The sequence below is a fragment of the Myodes glareolus genome, chromosome 6 (assembly GCF_982192425.1).
Source record: "Myodes glareolus chromosome 6, mMyoGla1.1, whole genome shotgun sequence".
Taxonomy (NCBI): Eukaryota; Metazoa; Chordata; class Mammalia; order Rodentia; family Cricetidae; genus Myodes; species Myodes glareolus.
The window spans coordinates 16,385,719-16,407,176 of record NC_142031.1 but is presented as its reverse complement, the minus strand read 5'-3'; the positions used below and the strand labels follow the sequence as shown (position 1 = coordinate 16,407,176).

The following is a 21,458-nucleotide window of genomic DNA, read 5'->3' as shown; positions in this document are numbered from 1 at the left end:
GTGTGTGCGTGCACACACATGCATGCTTGTGATCCACGTGAGGTTTCTTTCTCTATTGCTGTCCACTTTGGGTTTTTTTTTTTAATTGTGTTGTGGGGGGGGGGCTGGAGAAATGGCTCAGCGGTTAAGAGCACTGACTGCTCTTCCAGAGGACCCGGGTTCAATTCCCAGCACTCACATGGCAGCTCACAACTGCCTGAAAATCCAGTTCCAGGGAATCTGACACCTTCACACCAATGCACATAAAATAAAAGACAAATAAATCATAAAATTAAAAAAAATTGTGTGTGTATGTCTGTGTAGTGTTCATGCATTCATGTGTGTGTGTGTGTGTGTGTGTGTGTGCGTGTGGTGTATGTGGTGTGTTATATATATATGTGTGGATAGTTGGGCACTTGTGTGTAGGCAGGACCCAAAGTTGATGTCAGGAATCTTCCCCAGTTGTTTTGCACTCAACTCATTTTAGATGGGTTCTGTGGAGCCAGCCTCTGGCCCCCTTGCTGGCGTGGTAAGGATTTGATTCCCTAAGCTGTTTCCCTGGCCCCAATCTTAGGATTTTTACTTTTATTTGCACTTATTTCATGTTGAACTTATTTAATGCTATGGAATGCGTCATGTATTTTCCTGTCACCTGTGTGCAGGGGCCATGCTAATCTCCCCCACATCCTGCTAATTTCAGTCCATGTGCTGCCAAGGTGAGCAGGACGCCCCACTGACTGGAGCTTGCTGAGGAGCTAGGTTGACCAGCATGCCCCTGGATCCTCCTGCATCCTCTCAATAGTGGGCTTTATGCTAGGGATCCAGACTCGCTTTCCCATGCTTGCTCAACCAGCACTTTACCCAGCGAGCCATCTCCCCGCTCCCTCCTGTCCCCTTTAGAGATGCTGAGGGGTCAGAGGACCCTGGAATAGATGAGTGGCCAATGGCCAGTGCTGTCTATGTGCTATGCCTCCATGGCTTTGCTTGAGTGCTTCTGCTCCCAGGCACTTCCTCTCCCTTTCCACGACTAAGAACCCATCCTCAGTCGTCTGTGATCTTAGGCAGATATGCTCTGCTCTCCCTGGGGTCACCACAGTTGTGGTCTCTGTTCCTCTGCTTTATCAGAGTTAAGGTCAATTGTGCGTTTGTGTCTAAAAGGGGGGATCTTGGAGGGCATGTGCCAGGTGAGAGCCGTCCTACTCACCCCCCCCACCACCACAAATAATCAGTAAATGCTTTTTGAAAATGGCATCAGACTCTACAAAGGCACATAGGTCTGGGTTGACCCCCTCTTTAGTATCCAAGAACTTAGCCAGTTGCTGATATTCTGCAGTCTCTGTCTCCTAGCCTGTTCCGTGGGTAATAACATGTCCACACTCATAGCTGCTAACTGGTCTGTACTGTGGGATCATTGTAGTCACACACAAAGTTGCTACTGGTCCCAGAGATGGTTTTTTATCAAATGCTTAACGCATAGTAACTGGTCAATATAAGGTAGCAATCATTACCACTTCCGAGGAAAAGAGAACATAGCAGAGCAGAACGCAGAGGACCAACCGTGAAGGCGGGGGGAGTCTCCATTGCACGGATGGGCATCTTGGGTCTGCCCTGGGTTGAAGATTTTGGCACAGTTCCCACTGCCCGGGCCAAGTCCCTCATCCTGAGAGTGATAGAAAACCGAGCTGCTGGACTCCTGAGCTTGCAGCATGCCGTACTTTCGCCTTTTGTCCTGGAGACAGGAGAGGAAAGACGGGAGAGAGCAAAGTTAGATTCAGTAAGGACCTCCGTGGGCAGCAAAGGGTGTGAGGGGGATTCAGGTATGTGTCCACCTCTGAGAACCTAGCCGAATAAGGAAGGAGTGCCTGCTGGTTTGTTTGGAGAACTAAGGTAAATTTCTGATCAAGAGATGGTAAGCATGGAGCTGGATATGGTGACTCACGACTGTGATCCCAGCACTCAGGAACTGTGGTACAAGGCTAGCCTGAGCCACATAGCAAGTTCCAGGCCAGTCTGGGCTACAAAGTACAAGTCTGTCTCAACAACACAACATAAAAACAAAAATGAGAGAGAGAGAGAGAGAGAACAGAATTTCTTCTTATATTATGATAATATTTAATCATTGTTTTTTGAAAAAAATTAAAAATGTAATTCTAAATTTCATTCTTGTTTCCTAATAGATAAACCATGTGTCCTTTCATTTTACTCTTCATGAAACGCACACACGCACACACACATACACACACACGCACACACACATACACACACACACGCACACACACATACACACACACACGCACACACATACACACACACGCACACACACACACGCACACACACACACACACACACAGTTCACACTTTGGGAGGTCATGCTTTATTTTACAAAAACCAGACCATAAGCATTTATTAGTATCTTGAACTTTGTACTTAAAGCATTCTTTCTGCTAATCACTGTCTCTAACATCTGGTTGTCTAATATTCTGCTGCCTTTCGTTGTGAAACACTTGCTTCATGACTGTTTGCCTTTACTACCGTATGACCTGTGGTCATCTCTGGGGCAGCAACCTAGGAGTGACATTTCTGGATTGGAAGAGTTGTGCAATTCTGATTTCACGAGTTATTTCTTGATGACCTTCCAGGAGGGTAATGTCCAGTCTCATTTACATCCACAGCAGATGAAGGTGATGTTTATCTGACATCTGCCGATAGCAGGAGACAACATGGTCAGTCTCACGGGAGAAAAACACAGAACTTGGAAAAACAGTGTGTGTGTGTGTGTGTGTGTGTGTGTGTGTGTGTGTGTGTGTGTGTGTGCATGTTCATATGTCTGTTCATATCCATGAAAATGTACATGTGTGGGTCTATGTGTGGAACCAGAGGAGACAACCTTGGGTGTCATCCCCAACAATGCTTATCACTGTCTACCTCCTTGAGACAGGGTCTTTCAGCATTGTGAGTTTGTCATTAGGCTCAAGGCCTGGCCAACCAGCCCTAGGGATGGATCCTCCTGCCGCCACCTCCCAGCTCTGGGGTTACAAGCAGGTGCTACAGTGCTTTCCAAGTATGTAGGTTCCAGGGTGAAATCCCATTCTCACATTTGTGAGGCAGACACTTTACCTTGCCGGAACTATTTCTCCAGTCTAAGAGGAGGAACTGATGACTTGGTTGGGTCCCTCTATAGGAATGTGTATTGATAATCTAGTGTCTTGCAAGAATCCAAGTATAATTAAAATTAAATAAAACATGGACCGTGAAAAAGAAATGTGGGGGACAAAAAGAAACGTGGCCAGTATTTTGTTTACAATTTTCTCTGTGTAATTGAACAGTCCACCTTCTATAAAACATTCATATGAACCATTAAAAATTCTGGACATTTCGTATAGCATTCCAATTATTTTTATAAGCACATTCAATACATGGCCTGTGTCCCAGTACAGAAACATTTCAGTACCATGAATGGAGGCTTTCTGGTCTAGTCAGGTGAACCCTAGGCAGCTGGACAGTTCCCCCTGCTCCTTTGGCCTTAACTAGGAGTTCAGCCATGGCTGCTCTTCTTCATGGCTTCCCTCTTTCATTTTCATTTTAATACATGTCTACTTTACAAGTAAGTGAGCATGTATGTCCCCGTGGTCATGGGTGCACATGTACACATATACATGTGATGGCCAGAAGACAAGTGCATGTCACTGTACTTGGCATTTCTACACAGGAGATTGAACTCAGGTCCTCTTGCTAGCGTGGCAAGCCCTCTGCTGACTGAACCATGCCCCTGGCTCTTGTGTTTTAATATACTAAGGTCATTTCCTACTTAGCTACCTTAGGCATGGAGTTTGTAACTCCTTAAAAACCAGCCACGATGAGCATTTGGAGAGGGGCCAGGAGGCAGCTCCGCAGACAGTCTCCCACATGTCTGAGGTACTTACGGGACTGGAATTGGAAATGTACAAGGAGGCGTCGCATACGATGCCGTAGCCCATCAGACGTTCTCCAGGGAAGAGGGAGCTGGTGCTAACAGGTGAGATCAGGACCTCTGTGGTCTCAGGGAAGATCCACTCCACGGTCACGTCGCTCAGCACTGGCGCCATGGCCTTCTTCAAGGATTTGATCATCTGAGCGTCAGAAGAGGGTGGATGATGAGTGCGGAGGATGAGGAGAGGTGAGGAGACAAAAAGATGGTGAGAGAGTGAGCTTGAGGGGGGGAAGGCACAGCAGGCTTGGGGCAGCTGACCCAGCAGTGGACACACCGGCAGTGGACACACCTCTGAACTCTCTAGGTTCTTGGAATGGATCTTGGCCATCATCTCTGAGTTTAACATTTTATAAAGGAGAAAACCAGAGGGTCAAAGTGTGGCTGTGGTGAGCTCAACGGCCCAGCATAGAGCTGAGCTTTGAGCCTGTCTGGGCTGCTGAAGCTGCAGTACTGGGAGATGCTAGAGGTCCTTCAGTGTACCTTTGGTTGCAGCCGCTCCCCCTCTGACAGGAACTCCGCACTGCCCTTGGATACGGACGCCAGTCCTTTCACCAGTCTGTAGCAGACACTGGGTCCAAGCCCAAAACTGTAGCACCTGGAGAACAGGGACGGGAAGGTAGCTCTGGGTCATTGTCCCCAGTGGACTAAGAGACAGAGCATAGTCCAGCAGAGGCAGCTTAGAGATGGCTCTGTCCTCAGGTAAAATCCTGGGGAGAAAGAGGAGTTATCATGGACACACACACACACACACACACACACACACACACACACTACAACCAACTCCCAGTCAGCACTGGCAGTAGTCTCTAGTTGCTGAGCTGTGGACAACTCATACCCCAGAGAGAGAGAGAGAGAGAGAGAGAGAGAGAGAGAGAGAGAGAGAGAGAGAAGGCAAACATAGACAGCATCTCCTCTCAGCATCCTGAAAACAAGGCATTCTGGGAGGTGTAGGTACTATTCTCTCCCTCTGGAACAGTGAAAATTTGCCCTCATTTGGGTTCCCCCAAACTCAGGCAGCCTGGGGTAATCAGACCCTAGACCCGCAGGTTGGGCTGACCTGGTAGAAAAGGCGTGATTCCGCACCAGCTCCAGAACCTTCCCTGTGTTGCTCACAGCCCCATCAGTAACCAGGAAGAGTAGCCTCGGGTGGCCCTGGTGTACTGGCTGCCGCAGGATCCACTTGAGAGGGGAGAGGATGTTGGTGCTGCCCATGTCAGCCCGTATTCTTTGGATGCAGTCACATGCCTTGGCCAAGTTCGCCTGCAGGGAAGGACCATGGCAGGGCAGACAGGCCCTAGGTTCACCGCGTGCCTCCTGAGGATGAACTCTCTTCTCTAGCTCTTAGTTCAGCCTATACTCCTGTCCTCCCATTCAGAAAATTATCAGCCACTGATGAAATTCATCCCCCGTCAATGTCTTGAAATGTCACCATTTGCAGAATAATGACAATATTGTCCTCTCTGCATTCTTCTTTAGGGATATAAGCACCCCCAGAAAAAATGTGGAATTTTTGACCTCTTAACTGCTCAGTACAAGTAATCTTCCTGCCTGGTAAGGGAACCAAGGGACACGGAGGAGAGAGCACAGTACTGCGCATCCCCAGACGTGAACACTGAATACGACTCTGACACCGACTCCCATGACAGTTTGAGAAGACAATTGCTTCCCAGCTTGGGCTCCGGATCCCATCCCTCCTGGACCGACCTGTGGGAACCGGCTCACCAAGTATTATGGCCATCAGACAGATGGCATTGCAGTAGGGGTTGATTTCCTCTGGATTCAATCTCCCGCCCCTGGCTCAGGAAGATTCTCTTCCTACATCCATGTTTGGAGGGACTTAGAAGGAATGGTCAATACTGAAGTTGGGGGTGTGGTTCGTTGGCAGTGTACAGGCAAGCCCTGGGTTCCACTCCCAGCCCCATATGAGCAAGCTGTTGTGGGGCATGCCTGAAATCTGCTCCAGAGGTGGAGGCAGGAGAACCAGAACATCAAGATCATCCTTAACTACATGTGAGTTAGAGTCTCCCTAGATGATGCAAAACCTCATCTTAAAAAAATAATAGTAATGGTCAATATTGTCAATATCAAGTCTTATGATGAAGACATAGCTTTGAATTCATCCCAGGAGACAGACAAAGATGCATCGGAAATCCATAAGCAAAACTAAGTAGAAAAACATGGAGGCCATGGAAAGGCCAGCTTCCAGGCTTTGTAAACAAATCAATCCCATTCTGTCTGTGCCATGGGCAGGCAGTCATTAAAATGATGTCACAGATGGGATTTATTTGGCATGAAAATATGTTCCTGATAGACTCGGAAAGTAGGTCGTGTCCCAGTGTGGAAGACCTAGTCCCTGTCTTGAAAATGTGTGTAAACTCACAGAAGGTGACCTGGAAATATCACTTTTCCTTATCATTTTTGTTTTTGTCTGACTGATGGTATCAAGGGAAAGTCAAACATTTTTTCCTTTTGATTATTTAGATCTAAAAAGTAGTAATCAAAGGCATTGTTATGCTTGCTTGTTTGAGACAGGGTGTCATGTAGCCCAAGCTAACCTGAAACTCATCGTGTAACTGAGGCTGACCTTGAACTCCCGATCCCCTGCTCCCACTTTCCCAGTGCTTGGACTGCAGATATGTGCCACTATCCCTGGTTTAACGTGTATTTCTCTTTTATTTTAAAAATCCATCCTTTACTTTTAGTAGTAATTAGCCACTGCTGTTCTCCTTCCTCCTTCCTCACTCTGTCTGCCCTTCCCCTAACTTCTCAGCCCTGGATAGACTACCCCAGTTTTGCTGCTGGGGCCAGAGTCCTTTTGTTCCAACAGCAGCTAAGCTTTCGCCTTGTAAGGACCCCACAACCACTTTTTAAAGCCATTTGGCCATTTAATTGTTCTTCTGTCTGCTGCCATTCATTTCTGGAGCTCAGCCTTGGATGAACCCATGATCCTCAGAGATAGGGGCTGTGGCGGGTGGCAGGCCATGGGCATGGCAGATGTGTCCCTATCCTTTGTCCCCACTCTCCATGTCCATGATCTCACAGGCTTTACTGTAAGGGGCAGAAGACTTCTGAAGGCACCAGCAAGCCTCAGGCAGGCAGCTTCTGAGGCTGTCCCCAGTGTGACCCCTTTGCTGTTCCCTTCCCCTTCCTGCTCCCCACTGCCCATCATCCACCCAGGTCCAGATTTACCTCTCCTTACCTCATTATAGATCTGACTGGAAGCAAAGACGGTCTTAAATGTGGATCCAAACCCAACGACATTGAAGAGACAGGCCGGCATGAGGCTCTTAAGAGCCACCAACATGGCCTCCTGCCAGGCAAGAAAAGGGATTCTCAGAATTCAGCAGGGGCTACTGCTACTCTGTCACCACACACCAATGCTGCCATTTCCAGCACGGAGCCACCTCTATAGGGACCTGTCACCCTACTTGCACCCAACACTCCTTCTCTATGTATCTTAAAATCTGTCACTCCTGACCAGAGACTGATCCATTAAAGCTATCAGCATGTGACTGATATCCATACAGCAGGACTGACTCATCATAACCACTGTGCAATGGCCTCGGAGTCCCCATCACCTCTTGCTGACCATGAGAGGCGGGAACAGCAGGGTCTGCCCATTCCCCTCTGCCAAAGCCAACTTGACATTGAGGGAAGGTCCCATTGTTGACGCTCATCCAAGACCCCTGCATCAACATCATCCTATTACTGGTGACAGATCCCCAAGGAGGTCCCTTTAACCCATATTTATTAGATGCAAATGGTGTACTTCAAGTGTGCTGCCTTGCTGATCAGCCTCAGCAACAGGCCCATTGTTATCCCCATTCTTCAGAGAGGACAAATGATTGGGTGAGCATCCAGCTAGTAAACAGTGCAGCAAGGATTCAAGCACGTCTCTTGACCTCCTGAGTCTGAACCTTAGCGTCCCTATCTTCTGTAAATGTGCACCACCAGGAGACCTTGGTAAAGGTGCTAAGTATAATGGTGTGGGGATGGAGGGAGTGCAAGTATTTTCTCTGCAAATATGAGGGCCCAAGTTCAAATCCCCAGCACCCAAAGAATAAGCTGAGCATGGCTGTGGATACATGTAACCCTAGCAATTGTGGGAGACAGGTGGATCATGAGAACCGGCTGATCAGCCAACCTAGTTGGAAAGGTGAGTTTAAGGTTCAGGGAGAAAGCCCATATTAAAGGCACAAGGTAGAGAATAATAGAGGAAAGATACCCAATATTCTCTCTGGTTTCTACATGCATGAGCACGGATGCATGAACTTGCATTCTCACATACATGCAACACACACACACATGTGCACACACACACACACACATGAAAGGAAAGAAGGACAGAAGAAAGGAAGGAAGAAAAGAGAGAGAAAATAAGAATAAATCAATGAGGTTGGATATGGTGGCTCAAATCTCAGCACTGGGGATTTGGAGGTAGGGGAATTACTAGCTCATGGGTAGCCTGAGCTATGTAGGAACTTCCAAGCCAGACTGGGCTACATGTGTATCTCAACTGTATACCAGAATCTAGCAAGGAAGGAAAGCAGCGGAAGTGACAGGGAAGGAAGACTGGCAAGAGTAATGATCAGTAATCAATACCCAGCTGCTGTGGTGGGAGGCGCAATGTTAGACAACTTCAGTTAACCACCACATTCCGACGCTATCACACAGAGTAGAGACGCTATCACACAGTAGAGAGCTGCCAGGGAGGCAGCTTCAAGTGGAAACCCCACCTTCCCATTAATCACTTGACTTTGGGTCTGCCTGAGCCCCAGCACGGCACAGAGGAAGCCATAAGTGGAGCTGTGTGAGTACCAACGTCCCTAGTTTGTAGGGAAACGGTGGAGGCTGAGGAAAGCCGAGGCTTTGTTCTGGGTCATAAAACCTGGGCATCTGGCTTTGACGTTCACAAACCCAGCTCCAGGTTTGGCGAGATGGCACCTGCTGCTAATCCCTAGGACCCACATGGTGGAAGGAGAGACGTGAACACCACAAGTTGTTCTCTGGCACACCCCCCCCCCGAGAATGTCCACAAAATAAATCAAATGAAAAGAAAAAAAAATTCCCCAATACAGCTCTGAAGTCTTCATTTGTGTTGGCTGTGCCTCAGCCCAGAGGCAGAAATGAAAGGTCTCCCCTTTTCCTCCATATAGTATGTTTATACTCCCCATTCCCTGGCATCTCAGCATAGTTTCAGAGAAATAGACCGTAATACTCTAGAACATAGAAGCAAACATTGCCAGTTGATTCCGGCAATTGCCACATCATCTGACTGGCTAAGCGCCACAGCCCTGCAGCCCTCTTCTGTCCCCTTCTGCAAACACTCACATTAAATGCTTCCATTAATGTCCCCACTGCCTCTCTGCACAGCCTGTGTCAATACATTTTGTGTCTCTACGAAAGAAGTCAATATCTGCTTTTTTTCATTGGCCACTAATGCAGATTCCTGCTGGCAGGAGGCTCTGCTGACCCATACGGATCGCCTCGACTCACACCTATTAGAATTTTTAATTTTTTTTAAAGCCCTGCTTTTGGCAGCAAGTGGCAGCTGAAGAATGAGGCCAGCTGCCGGAAATTAAATTGCCTGAACTTTCCCCTTTGGCGTGGGCTGTTTGGATTTCTACTCTTCCCCTCCTCCCTCAGCCTTGCGTTCCCTAAAAGTTCTACCCAATGGATCATGATGAATGACTCAAACATTCCCAGCCCACCCCCCACCAGCCTTATCCTTGGCAAGGCTTTCCCTGAGTAATCTCTGTGCCTTTATCTGAAAGGGTCATGCTTAGCTGAGTGGACTGCACCGGCCCAGAGCCATTTGTGAAGGGATGACCTTGAACCCAGAGAATGGAACTAGAAAAAAGCAAGAGGGAGACTCCATGGGGAAAGGGGACCGAAGGACGGACTAGAGAAAGTCCCTGTCGGAGATTTCTGAAGTGGCAACGGTGGAGAGGGCTGCGGCTCAGGAAGCGGATTTCTGCTCATAAACAATTTCATTTGAACGACAGCAACTGCCTGGAGTGGTTGCAAGAGGAGAAGGCAGAGACACAGTCCAGGCTTAGCAGGGGTGGGGGTGGGGTGGCAGGGAAGGGTCAGGATCAATTACTGATGGCTCCGTGGGCTGAGGAGCAGGAAGCAGAGGGCCATACGACATACAATTGACCTCCCTGAATCACTCCTTTCTTCTCACCTCATAGAAAAGATGAATGAAGTCTACAGCTGAGAATCAGTTTGTCTAAAGCCACATAGCAATTGTGACAGAATCAATTCTGGACCCTGGGATTGCTCCTTCAACCATGCCATGCAGCAGAAATGACATAAACAAGAGAGCTGTGTAAAACCGGGTGACATGGATCGCTTCTCCTAAGCAGCACATGAAAAATGGGCACAGATCTGGAAGGCTCAGCTCCTCCATCAGCCGCGTGATACTTGGTTAAGCATTTCACCCGTTAAGGATTCAGTTTCCTTACCCCAGAAAAGAGGGACAGGGTATGGAATGCTTTCCAAAGACTGTTTTGGGTTTCTAATGCTGGGACTTTTTTTTACATGATGTGGGTATGGAAGGGGATCTAGAGAGCCACACTATCTACAAGTATACTTCAGCACTCCAGAAAGCCTGGACAGCTCCCAGCTCGCCTCCACCTCCAGTGGCAGACAGGGGTAGGAGAAGGAACTCCCGAATCTCACATCCGTGTGTCAGGATGCCTCCAGAAGGCTCTTGGCTCTCATCTATGATGCTTCTGACCTTATTCAAGATGCGGAGGAACTAAGGGGAGTAGGAGATTTCTGGCCTTGTGGATTCCACCTATGTTCTCCTCTCCTTGTTGAGTCTGTTGCTCTGGAAACAAGAGCTTGCCACCGCCCCCTGGGTAAGGTAAAAGGGAAGGATGGTGTCAGGAGAGCCCATTTTCTTCTGGTTCCCCTTCTCTCATTCTCCCGAGCTACAATCCATCCCTCAATCCAATAAATAGAATGAGGGTATTTTACGTAGAAGTACAGAGCTAGGCCACACGGGGACAGATGAGGACGTGATAGTTTTTTTTCCCCTTAATGAGTTCATAACTCCAGATGGGGAGACAGACACCTGCAGAAGTCACAATAAAAGGGAACATTGGATAATTCCATAACAAGCTTAATGATTTCCTGGCAGGGAAGAGGGGAGTTGTGATGGTTAAGGAAGGCTCTTCTTTTGTATTTGTTTTTCTGGAGCTTCTGAAACAGGGAGACAAAAATCAAACTCCCAGGCCGTCTGACTGGCTATTAAGCCACACCACACTTGACTGTGAGCTCTATGTGGTACTGACTATGTTAGCGTCTTGTTTTTTTTTTTTTTCTCTCTCTTCCTAAGATGGCTTTGTCCACCCTCAGTCATTTGGGAGAAAGAATATATGTTTTTATTTGTGTGTGTGTGCGTGCATGCTCTCGTATGTGTGCACACATGCATGCACACATGTGTGCATATACCCGTGGAGACCAGATGACAACCTGGGGTGCTGTTCTCAAGGTCTACCACTTAACGGGAACTGGCTTGCTAGGTTGACGGTCCAGGGAGCCACACGGGTCCACCCGTCTCTGTCTCCCGGTGTTGAGATTACAAGTGCGCACCACCACACCCGGAGACTTTTTTTAGACATGAATTCCGAGAATCTAATTCTAGTCCTTCCAAGCACTTTACTGAGTTGGCTACCTACCCAGAGCACATCCAATCTTTTCTCTCGGGTTCTACTTATAGGGGCCACGACTAGTGACTCTGTGATGTCAGGTGGGGGGGGGCAGTTGAGCAGTCACTAGTTTGATCACAGATTGTGGGTAGGTGACCACAACTCTCAAGAACTGTCTCTTCATATGGAGTCTGTGACAAGAGGTGCACTCGCTTAGGATACTTGGATTATAAACCAAGATGCACTTTGAGGGGCTAGCCCGTTATCCCACACATTCCAGGCTCCCAGCACCCCACCACCACCCATGCCCCTTCCCACTCAGGACCTAGCAGAGTGCTTACCCAGCGCAGGCTTACAGCATAAGTTTGCAGAAAGTGAAGGCCCTCATGCTTTGCAAATGGAGAGTTTCTCGGGTTCTGTTTTCATCACTTCAAGGGTTTATTTTGGGAACAAATTGAGTTTAGGTGTCTCTGCTTAAACTGATTTTGAACAAGTGACTTCTTAGAACAGAAAGTCCTTGGGAAGCCAGGCAGAAGGGAGTGCAGCCGACCGACTGGAGCTCTGGCTCCCGGGGACAGGGTCCCACACACGGTACCTTGACGCACTGGATGCTGGTCCTGCTCATGCTGCTGCTCCTGTCGATGAGAAAGATGAACTCCCCATGGGTCTTTCTCAGGTTGGGCTGCACAGACTGGAGGTCAGGGCAGAAGTTGAGCATGATGACCGAGTGGTGGGGAATATCTTTGTGGAGACGCTTCCGGATGACTTCTGTCTGGAGGAGAAGGGAACACTCTCGGATTTGGTGGGGTGTAGCTGTTTCCTTCTAACTAAAACATTTGCCCCTGTGGCAGGGAGGCTCCTTAAGACCCAGAAAGGAAATTAAACTTACAAGCTCAAGAAATGAACACAAGTCACAGGTCTCAGAGGGTTCCTGAAACCTACAGGATTCACAAGACACTTGCCCAGGCCTCTAGACTTACAAGGCTTGGGAAGTCAATACAAATCATAGGTCTCACGGGGTTCCTGAAACCTACAGGATTCACAAGGTACCTGCCCAGGGTTCTAGAAGCAGCATTCACTGCTGGGAAGAGGAGACTCTTCAATATGCCCAAGTTGTTCAGGGAGCTCCAGGGACACAGCTTTCTTGAGTCATTGCTCACTCTCAGTTGGGCTGTTTATTGAGGCCTTTGAGTCAACCATGCTCCTGTAAGTAACCCCATACTCTTCGGTTCACTAATTTACATTGGAAGTGGGATCATTTCTTTAGTTCATTGTTGGTGGCCCACCTGGGGTACACAGACACTTGTCCACATCACCCCAGAAAAAGGCATGCAACACTTGGGCAATTGAGGAATCCTAGGACTCATACCAGCGCCCCATCACTCGCCAAACATCATCTAGATCCAACTAATTCTCTGCGCCAAAAGCTTCCAGGCTGGCTGTCCCTGGATCCTGTGCCTACGGGAGGATGCAGCAGCAGTAAGCACAGCTTTGTATGTTTCCAAGTTTAAACCCCAACTATGAAGCCATGCAACCATGTGGTATCAGGTAAGTCCTTCCTCTTGGCGTCTCCTCACATGTACAGCAGGCTGCAAACGCCGACCTCTTATGGTGGTTCTGAGGATGAGTTACATTAGCACCTAAGAGGGGGAAACCCCCTAACTGAGTAACGACCTTTCGTGTTCACAGTGGATGTAAGTCCCTCTCTGGCTCACCTTGGTCAAGACTCTGCTTCCTGGATCCCTCCTGCCAGAAATGGACTCTTCTTTTTTTCATTTTTTCATGTTTACAAAGCCTTTCCCACCCTTCCACGTGGATATACTTGCTTCTATGAAATGAGCACGCGTGCCTGCCTTGTGGAGTGGCCGTGTGGATGGATGCCACACTTGTGATGATGGCCGCCTGGCAGAGTCAATGTCATTATCGTTGCCGTGGCTGCCCTTGCCCATCCTGGGGGATTCATGCACTTCTCACACCGAATGCAGCATTTGCTCTGCTTGCTGCCTCCCCTCTAGCTATGGGGTCTCACCCTGGTCTCTTGCATCTCCAGGGAGTCCTGTGGTGTTCACTTAAGCTATGAGCAGTGACAGTCAGGAAGGACAGTGGCTCCAAGGCTTTCTCTTTGATTTTACCTGTGTGTGTGTGTGTGTGTGTGTGTGTGTGTGTGTGTGTGTGTGTGTGTGTGTCTAGGCCAGAGGTCATCTTTGAGTGTCTTTCTTATTTGCCCTCCACCTTAGTTTTTGAAATACGATCTCTCACTGAACTTCAATATCACCCTTTCGGGTAGACTGACTGGTCTGAAAACCACAGGGATCCCCCGCCCCTGTCTTTGCTTCCCAGGCCCTGGGATCACAGGCCTGTGAGCCTGGCTTTTATGTGGGTGCTGTGATGGGACTCAGGCTTCATGCTTGCACGGCAGGCACATTACTATCTACCTTTCGCTAGTTCACTTTCTGTTTTTGTTGATTTGTTTTTACATTGATGTGTTGTTATGAACTTTGCTATTGTGTGAGCGTGTGCATGAGGATGTCAGACGAGAACTTGTAGAGATCCGTTTTCTCCTTCCCCCATGTTGGTTCTAGGGATTAAACTTAGCTGTCAAGCAAGTGCCTTTATCTTCTGGCCTTGTCTTTTCCTTGGGGCTCCAGGCCTGCCCCAGGCTCCACACGGCTGCAGAACCCTTTTCCTTACTCTCTAGCCAGCTCGTTCTGATCTGGATCTGTTTCCTCCACCCCCATTCCCTCCACCACAGGCTGTCTGTATTCACACACCTCTGTGTGTGTGTTTCTCGTCCCCCCCTCTCTCTTTTCCATCCTAACAGTGGGCATAAGCACTCATCCTGTGCTCACAGCAGAGACATAGCAGTTGTCCCCAGTGCTCCTCTCTTCCGGACCCCTCCCAGCCCAATCTTCAATAAAGACTCACACTCCCTACCTAAGAGACCCCTGAACGTGTCCTATTTGCTGTCTCTGTGGCACTGCCCAAGTTTGGGGCAGGCTTTTCTCTTGCCTCCACAGATACCTCTCGCTGACTCCCTGTGGTCCCTGTACACACAGCGGCCGGCAGCAGCTTCCCCGTACTCTAAGGCATGGAGTCTATGCTGTACTTTATGAAGTCCCACACGTCTGTCCACTCCTGGGCTCTGTTTCAGCGGCATCCTGCTATTCTGCCTGCAAACCCGGGGGCTGGGCCCTCTGCCCACTCCTCTCCCCGTGGGCCTTCTGCCAGTCAGATCGTGTTCTCAAATGGGCATTTGCTTGACACCTGGCTAAAGAACGCCTGTCGTCATATTATCCTGTCCTGCTTCTCCCATGGTCTCCACCCCTCCCAGTCAGTCTTGCTCACTTGCTGGTCTTCCTCTACTAGGCTATAAGTAAGTCCCTTGAGGTAAGGAATGCGGCCTTTCCGGGGTTGTTTCTCTAGGACTGAGAAAGCGCCTGGCATCAGTTGGGCGTTTAGCGTTTGCTGAATGAATAAAAGAGACACTGGCTCTTTCTCTTTCTCCAGCCCCACTCCCTCTGTGTGCCTTGTCTGCTACTGGCCTCTCTGCACATCTTTTGGTTAGTTTGTTTCAGTCTCTGTCTCTCTTAGGACCTCCATCTCCTCCATTCAGTGGGCCTTGCCCTTTCCTTGCTAAATCAGCCATTGGCAGTTCATCACCCATCCTTCCCGGGTGATGCTCGCCTTCTGGATGCCCCTGACCTGACTTCTTTCCCACCTGTGAATCCTACTCTCCCTCCCACCCAGAACCCCCTTTGCCTAAAGGCCACTGCCCGGCTTGGCTTTTTTGAACAACAGAGCCCCAAACAGAAACAGCAACCTCTGCCAGCCACAAGGAGCTCCTTCAAGCAACCTGATTCTGCCTTACAGAGGGACAAATGGGTGCCTGGCTCCGGATTCCCTAATGGCTCCTCAAGCTGCCATTATCCAATTACAATAAACTCATCACTTCTGAGCAGCTGCCTCTTGATCGCCGTCATTCTCAGAACTCCGTGAGGATGCAGGCTATTTGCATAACGAACCCAAGGTAGCATATTAATTCTCGTTAGCCACAGTGTTCCCAGAGCTAATTGATTTGAGGCCTGGCAGCCAGGGCAGCCACCTCCAGGACTGGGAGGGGGAGGGGTGTCACCCTTTCCACAGCATCATTTGCTCTGTGAGCTTGGTGACACCTTTGGCATGCCACACTGCCGTCATCTTTGAGACCTCACTCAGCTTCCCTTTCTAGCATATTTATCTGCAAGGCAGTGCCCCCACCTCTCTCAGTAAGCAGAATGATGATACCAAGCCCCCTGAATCTCCCCCATCAGGGGTTTCCACTGAAGTCTCCCATGGTGGGGTTGGTGCAAGCAGTTAGGTGACCCACATTTTCCTGTCCTTTTCCCTTCTCACTGCCCTGTACCAGCAAGGGCAGCAAGAAGGTGGGGAACAGTTAAGTGCAGTAGCACTGCACCCCACTCTAGGAGAGCTGCCAGTCCTCTGGTCCCCATACCCCCAGATCTAACTCTGGAGGTAACACTGGGCACTGGGCCTCAGACTGCTTATCAGCAAATGAGCCCACGGAAAGAGATGTGCCTTCACGCTTGACATTCAGGATATGCGCTGTGTGGGGGACCATGTGTGGAAGGGAGATCACTGGGCTCAATGTGGGTCTGCAGGTTCATCCTCTGCCCTGCCCCTCCTGCAGTCAGTGCCTCTTTACCATTCACTGTCGGGGCTGGGGAAGGACAGAGTCAAAGGACCTTTTTCCTGGCCCCTCTTTCATCCACACTGTAGCAGATAATAAGGACTCCAGATGACGGAAGAACAAGGAACCTATTTAGCATTTTGAGGCCTGGAGGGGAAGACAGGGCTCTAGGACTGGAGTGGCCTGGAGAAATAAGGCCAAGATGGCATCTGTACTTAGCTATAAGCCTTGTCAGGCTTAGGAATGCTGGGGAGGGTACTAGGAGAAGTGGAGCCATCAGGGAGACTGGATGGGGTGATTGTTGCATCAGGAAGTCCACGCCCGCCTTCCCTGAGGTATCTGGGACCCCAGAAGGAAACACCTCTCTCTTCTTGTCCAGATACGGCCACCAGCCTAGGATGTGCCCTCAGGAGAGTCAGACCCTCCACTTCAGGGTCAGAGGCCTCAATGGTTCAGTGAGACAGGTCCCCAGGGTGCCCCAGCTCTGTCACTGGTGGCTCACCTTCCGCTCGGCACTGTTGTCCTTCTTCATCCCCCGAATGAAATCCGCTTTTCCCTTCAAGTGCTGCTCAAACTCCTCCAGGGTCATGTCCCCTTTCTCCACCAGGATGTGCGGCATGTGGGGCTCTGCAGAGACGGGATCAGCACTCAGCCTTTGCCTGGGTGGGAGGGGCACAGCTCGGGCTGTCCTCTATGGGTGATTTCTTCATGGGGGATGGGAGTGGGTACTTAATTGGAGAAGAGGGTGACATCCCTGAGTGTGTGAGGCAGTAGGGGCCAGGGGAAGACTCCTTAGTAGAGGAAGCCTAGTACCACCTTCTTTCCATGGGCCTCAGTTTGCACTTATGTCACACTGATGTGATGCTGAGTCAAATGCCTGTGGCATCTTTTCAGGGCCAGACACTTTGTGAGCATTTAAGGAGGCAAAGAATGGCTCGAAGAGTTTACAAACTGTCAGAGCGACTTCTGCTCAGCGAGCGTAGGGGTTCAAGGCCCCCCAGGCAGGTGATCCCTGGGGCTGGGAATTTGCTGAATAGAGACAGACTTTCCTGGGAGCAAGTTTTTGGTTTCTTCTCCCATCTCCCACCCATCCCAGTTCTTGCCCTGACTCGATGTTTTCCACAAAGGCAGCAGAGCCCCCCCCTGGGGCACCATACCACTGGGGTGGAGGAGGATCTCCACTGGCCGGTCAAAGGTGTGTTTGTTGGCCAAGGTGATGATGATGCTCTTGGCTGAGTGTGCAGAGGGAGCGGCGTCTGCGCGGATTTCATGAGTGGGACTCTCCACCCCTGAATGGCACAGAAAGACAAGGCAGAGGATGGACAAGAGAGAAAGGAGCTCAGAGGGAGACTGAGACCTAGGATGGGGACGATTGGCAGGCGGGCCCTAACATGAACACACCTTGGTGTTTGAGCATTGTTACCCTCCTCGGCTTCCCCACAGTGTAGATTGTGCCCAGTGGTCCCACCTTCCTGACCACAGGATCTAACTTGCGCTTGGGGTACAAGGTGTACCCACAAATGTTGCTAAGCAACCAGGAAGAGCTTGATGCTCCATGGGTGGGGCATTTTTGTGGATGCTCTTTGAGAGCTCCTTGCGTTGCAATCAACATTCACTGATAAGAAGCCATGCCCTGTGCCCTTTAAAACCACAAGGAGGTTGGGAGGGAACCATCTAACCCCAGTTCTCAGCCCTGGTTACTTGCTGGAATTATTCAGAGAATTTTATAATGTTCCACTACCAGAATTCACCCCAGAATCTCTAGGGTGAAGCAAGGATACAAGGGGGAGTCTAATATTCCCCAGGAGGGAACCAGAGTTCAGTTTTATAGCCATGGCCTTCTGGAGAAGGTTGAGCTACCTACCACTCTCTGAAAGATATTTCCCCAGGGAAGTCACAAGGTAGGACTGGGTCAACTTGAAAGCTGTCCTGGGGAGAAGTTTATCTTGGGACAGCTTGCCCATCCAGCTCTGAGGTGTTCAGTTTTGACTTCTGTCTGGGTTAGGTGATCTTTGTGACTTCTTGTCCCCCAATCTCTCTGGAGGCTTTGAGTCAGAAGCCCCATCTCTTTTAGTCTTCTTTGTTTCTTTGGGCCTGGGTAGTGCCCTCTCACCTGCAAGCAGACATGGCCCACGAATCTCCAGCTGAAAGTTGAATTCATATTCCATTGGGTTGGTCACCTCTGTATCCAGGAGGGTGGCCAGACATAGCCCATTCCAGGAGTTCACAGTCTGGATGCCGAAGCAGTGTGGGTCTTTGCTAGAACGGCATATGGAGGAAAAGGGAGGAGGGAGGAGGAAAATGAAGTGGGGAGAGGAGGAAGAGGAGGAGGAAGAGGAGAAGGGGGAGGAGGACGAAGCCCAGACAGAGGAAGGTAGTATAAGAAGACTGTGACCTCAAATAGCTCAGCCTCCCCCCATCCCAGGACCTCTGTCGTCACATTCAGCCTGACTCCAGGGAGGGGCTGGATGCAGAAAGACACCATAACTATTACTGGGGAGTACCTGGGATGGGCCAAGATCCAGACATGGGTTCCCAGTGCCTCAGCCCTCATCATTTGCATCACAAACCCAGGAGGAAGACATCAGAGCCCAGCATTTTCCACATGAGGAACTGAGACCCAGCAAACAGAGGAAGTCACCCATGGGCCTTGGTTAGGATTTGGCAGAGCTGGCATCCTGGCCCAGATGTGCCTGGTTCCGGTATGACATAACTTACTGCGTCACATGGTCTTGTGACTGTGATCTATCATGCATCTCAGTGATGCCCTCACTTTCTCTCAGTCTGTTCTAAGCGTGGTCCACATGCTGTCACTCAGAGTTCCTGCTGGTGGCTGGATGCCATATAGGGCTATCCACTGCCAGACTCTCAAATACCACCTCTACCTGTGCTCGCAAATACCAGCCCTACCGCTAACAGCCTTGCTGTGTCTCCTTTTGACCTTAGAAAGAACGTCTCTTTGGGTCCCCAGGTAAAGGGCACGTGCTAATCAGAGTCAAACGGTTTTCCTGGCTTGTAGTCTAATTCCCATTTTCTGGCAGTGAACGGGAACCCCCTCCCTGTTTCCCAATGGCCTGGCAAATGCTGCCTCAGCTGGCTTTGGGTTGAGGTTCATGGGGAGCTGATGCAGATGTCTCAAGGGAATAACTGTCAACTCTGCCAGCTGGAATGAGGGGCTAGCTCACCAGGGGTCTTTGGTGTCCTAAAGTCCAGAATGCCCCAGTGAGATTCTGCCTTTCAAACCCACACTGTAGCCCCATAGGCAGGACTTGCAAAGTGACACATGGGGTTGATGGTACCCGCCCAGGTCAGCTTTGCCACCTGCTCTGGGCATCTTCAAGATTTATGTGATCTGTTCCACCCCCTGTGAGCTCGACTCCTTCTCTTTCATTGTACCATAGCCGTTTTCAGCCCAACAATAGCCAACCAGACCTGCCACAGCCCCAGGATCTTTATATACTCCCTGCTCCTCTAGAATGTATTTCCATAGCTTCTCGAGCAGTAGAGCATTTATTTTATTTATTTATTTTTTTGCAGTAGAGCATTTATATAGCAAGTGTAAGGGTCTGGGCTCCATCCCCAGCAGCTCAGGAGGAGGGGGCAGGTGGAGAGAGGAAGAGGAAGGAGGGGAGAAGGAGGAGGAGGAGAGAGCAGAGGAAGAAAAAAGGAGGAGGAAGGAGAAGAGGAGGAGGAAGATCATAGCTCTTGTTTAATCCTGGTCTCCTCTGTAAGACAGCAGCCACACCATCCTCTCCTCTTTGCATTCCCCCCCACCGCCACACACACAACACTTGTTTTCATAGACTGTGGTCTCAGCAGGTCCCTCCCAGGCCATGGCACTCCCCTCCCTTCCCACACTGTAGAAGGATCCCCTTTTGCCCAGCAGGAAACACTCACTAATGGCTCTTTGCTGCATTGGTGAGCTCCAGAGTCTGCCGGGCTCTCCTAGCCTTACAGCCTGTCACCTGTTGCCTGTGTCAGCTCCTCCCTAGGCCCCGCCCTGTCCTCACTGTCAGGGTCTTTATGAAGCCTGGTGTGGCCTCTGGATAACCTTTCTTCATCTCCGTAGTCCCATAGAGCGTCTCTCAAACCAGTTTTCACACAATTAGTTATGCATTCAAGCCACAGGCGTAAAGAATCACATGGCTGTTGCATGATAGTAATGATCTCTTTCCTTTAACTTGGTGCTTGGGCACAGGGTCTCACTACGTAGTTCTGGCTGTGCTGGAATTCATAGTGTAGACCAGGCTGGCCTTGAACTCACGAAGATTCATCTGCCTGCCTCTGCCACCTGCATGCTGGGATTAAAGAAGCAAGGCAGCATGCCTGGCTTCCCTCTGAGTTTCCTTCCTTCCTTCCTTCCTTCCTTCCTTCCTTCCTTCCTTCCTTCCTTCCTTCTTTCTTTGTTTTTGTTTTTCAAGAAAGCGTTTCTCTGTGTAGCCCTGGATATCCTGGAACTCACTCTGTAGATCAGGCTGGCCTCGAACTCAGATCCACCCACCCTGTCTCCCAAGAGCTAGGATTAAAGGTGTGTGCCACCACTGCCCAACCCCTCCAAGTTTCTAAACAGCATGAATCATGTTTTATCCCTTCTGTATCCCTAACGCTGAGTCCTAGGACTTACCATGTAGTAAATACTTACAAAAATCCCTCTTATGTGCACTGAAAAAATAACCCCTGGAAACTCTAAACCCTTGCACTTCTGCCGATACCAGAATGAGCATTTCCAGTAGATTGTTCTGGAACTCTGAAAGTGAGAGGGCCCAAATGCCTCCCCTACCCCTCCCTGTCTCCTTCCTGCTGCCCCCATCAGGTCCCGGTCTGGGCAGGGCCTCCTTACCCTTGAGCCTGTTGTCTGGAGGAGCGGGAACTGTGAGAGCAGAACTGAGGCACAGTCGGGGCACAGATAGCCGGCAGGAGGACCCTCACAGCCCCGCTGGGCAGCGTGGGCAGTTCCGAGGAGGTGCTGATGAAGATGGTGACATTCTCCATGGGGGCAATGGTCCCCAGGTTGACCACGAACAGAATCCGCTCCAGATCCTCATCCAAGGCCACCTTTCCCGATGCGCAGGAATGAGGGGCGATGGGAACCCCCTCTTGTGGAATGTTCCCTAAGTGCCAGGTTGGCGTCAGGTGCTGTGCAGACCTTGTCTCTGGCCCCCTC

The 21,458-nt window shown here is 49.9% G+C and overlaps 1 protein-coding gene and 1 non-coding gene across 3 annotated transcripts in view; both read right to left on the bottom strand.

Annotated features, from left to right (window-relative positions):
- The window catches only part of Vwa5b1 (von Willebrand factor A domain containing 5B1), a 52,654-nt gene that overhangs the window by 18,993 nt on the left and 12,203 nt on the right, over positions 1 to 21,458 (bottom strand). For both annotated transcript variants that reach the window (XM_087906992.1, XM_087906993.1), the window contains exons 4-13: positions 21,135 to 21,405; positions 18,408 to 18,553; positions 17,452 to 17,583; positions 16,797 to 16,921; positions 12,203 to 12,379; positions 7,149 to 7,259; positions 5,007 to 5,209; positions 4,430 to 4,544; positions 3,903 to 4,088; positions 1,537 to 1,708 (exon numbers count right to left, since the gene is read on the bottom strand). In XM_087906992.1, coding sequence (XP_087763118.1) covers positions 1,537 to 1,708; positions 3,903 to 4,088; positions 4,430 to 4,544; positions 5,007 to 5,209; positions 7,149 to 7,259; positions 12,203 to 12,379; positions 16,797 to 16,921; positions 17,452 to 17,583; positions 18,408 to 18,553; positions 21,135 to 21,405 — 1,638 coding nt within the window. The remainder of the gene's footprint in view (positions 1 to 1,536; positions 1,709 to 3,902; positions 4,089 to 4,429; positions 4,545 to 5,006; positions 5,210 to 7,148; positions 7,260 to 12,202; positions 12,380 to 16,796; positions 16,922 to 17,451; positions 17,584 to 18,407; positions 18,554 to 21,134; positions 21,406 to 21,458) is intronic.
- LOC146894108 (U6 spliceosomal RNA) lies at positions 597 to 703 on the bottom strand. The gene has a single exon (XR_015002522.1). It is a non-coding gene; the product is annotated as a U6 spliceosomal RNA (small nuclear RNA).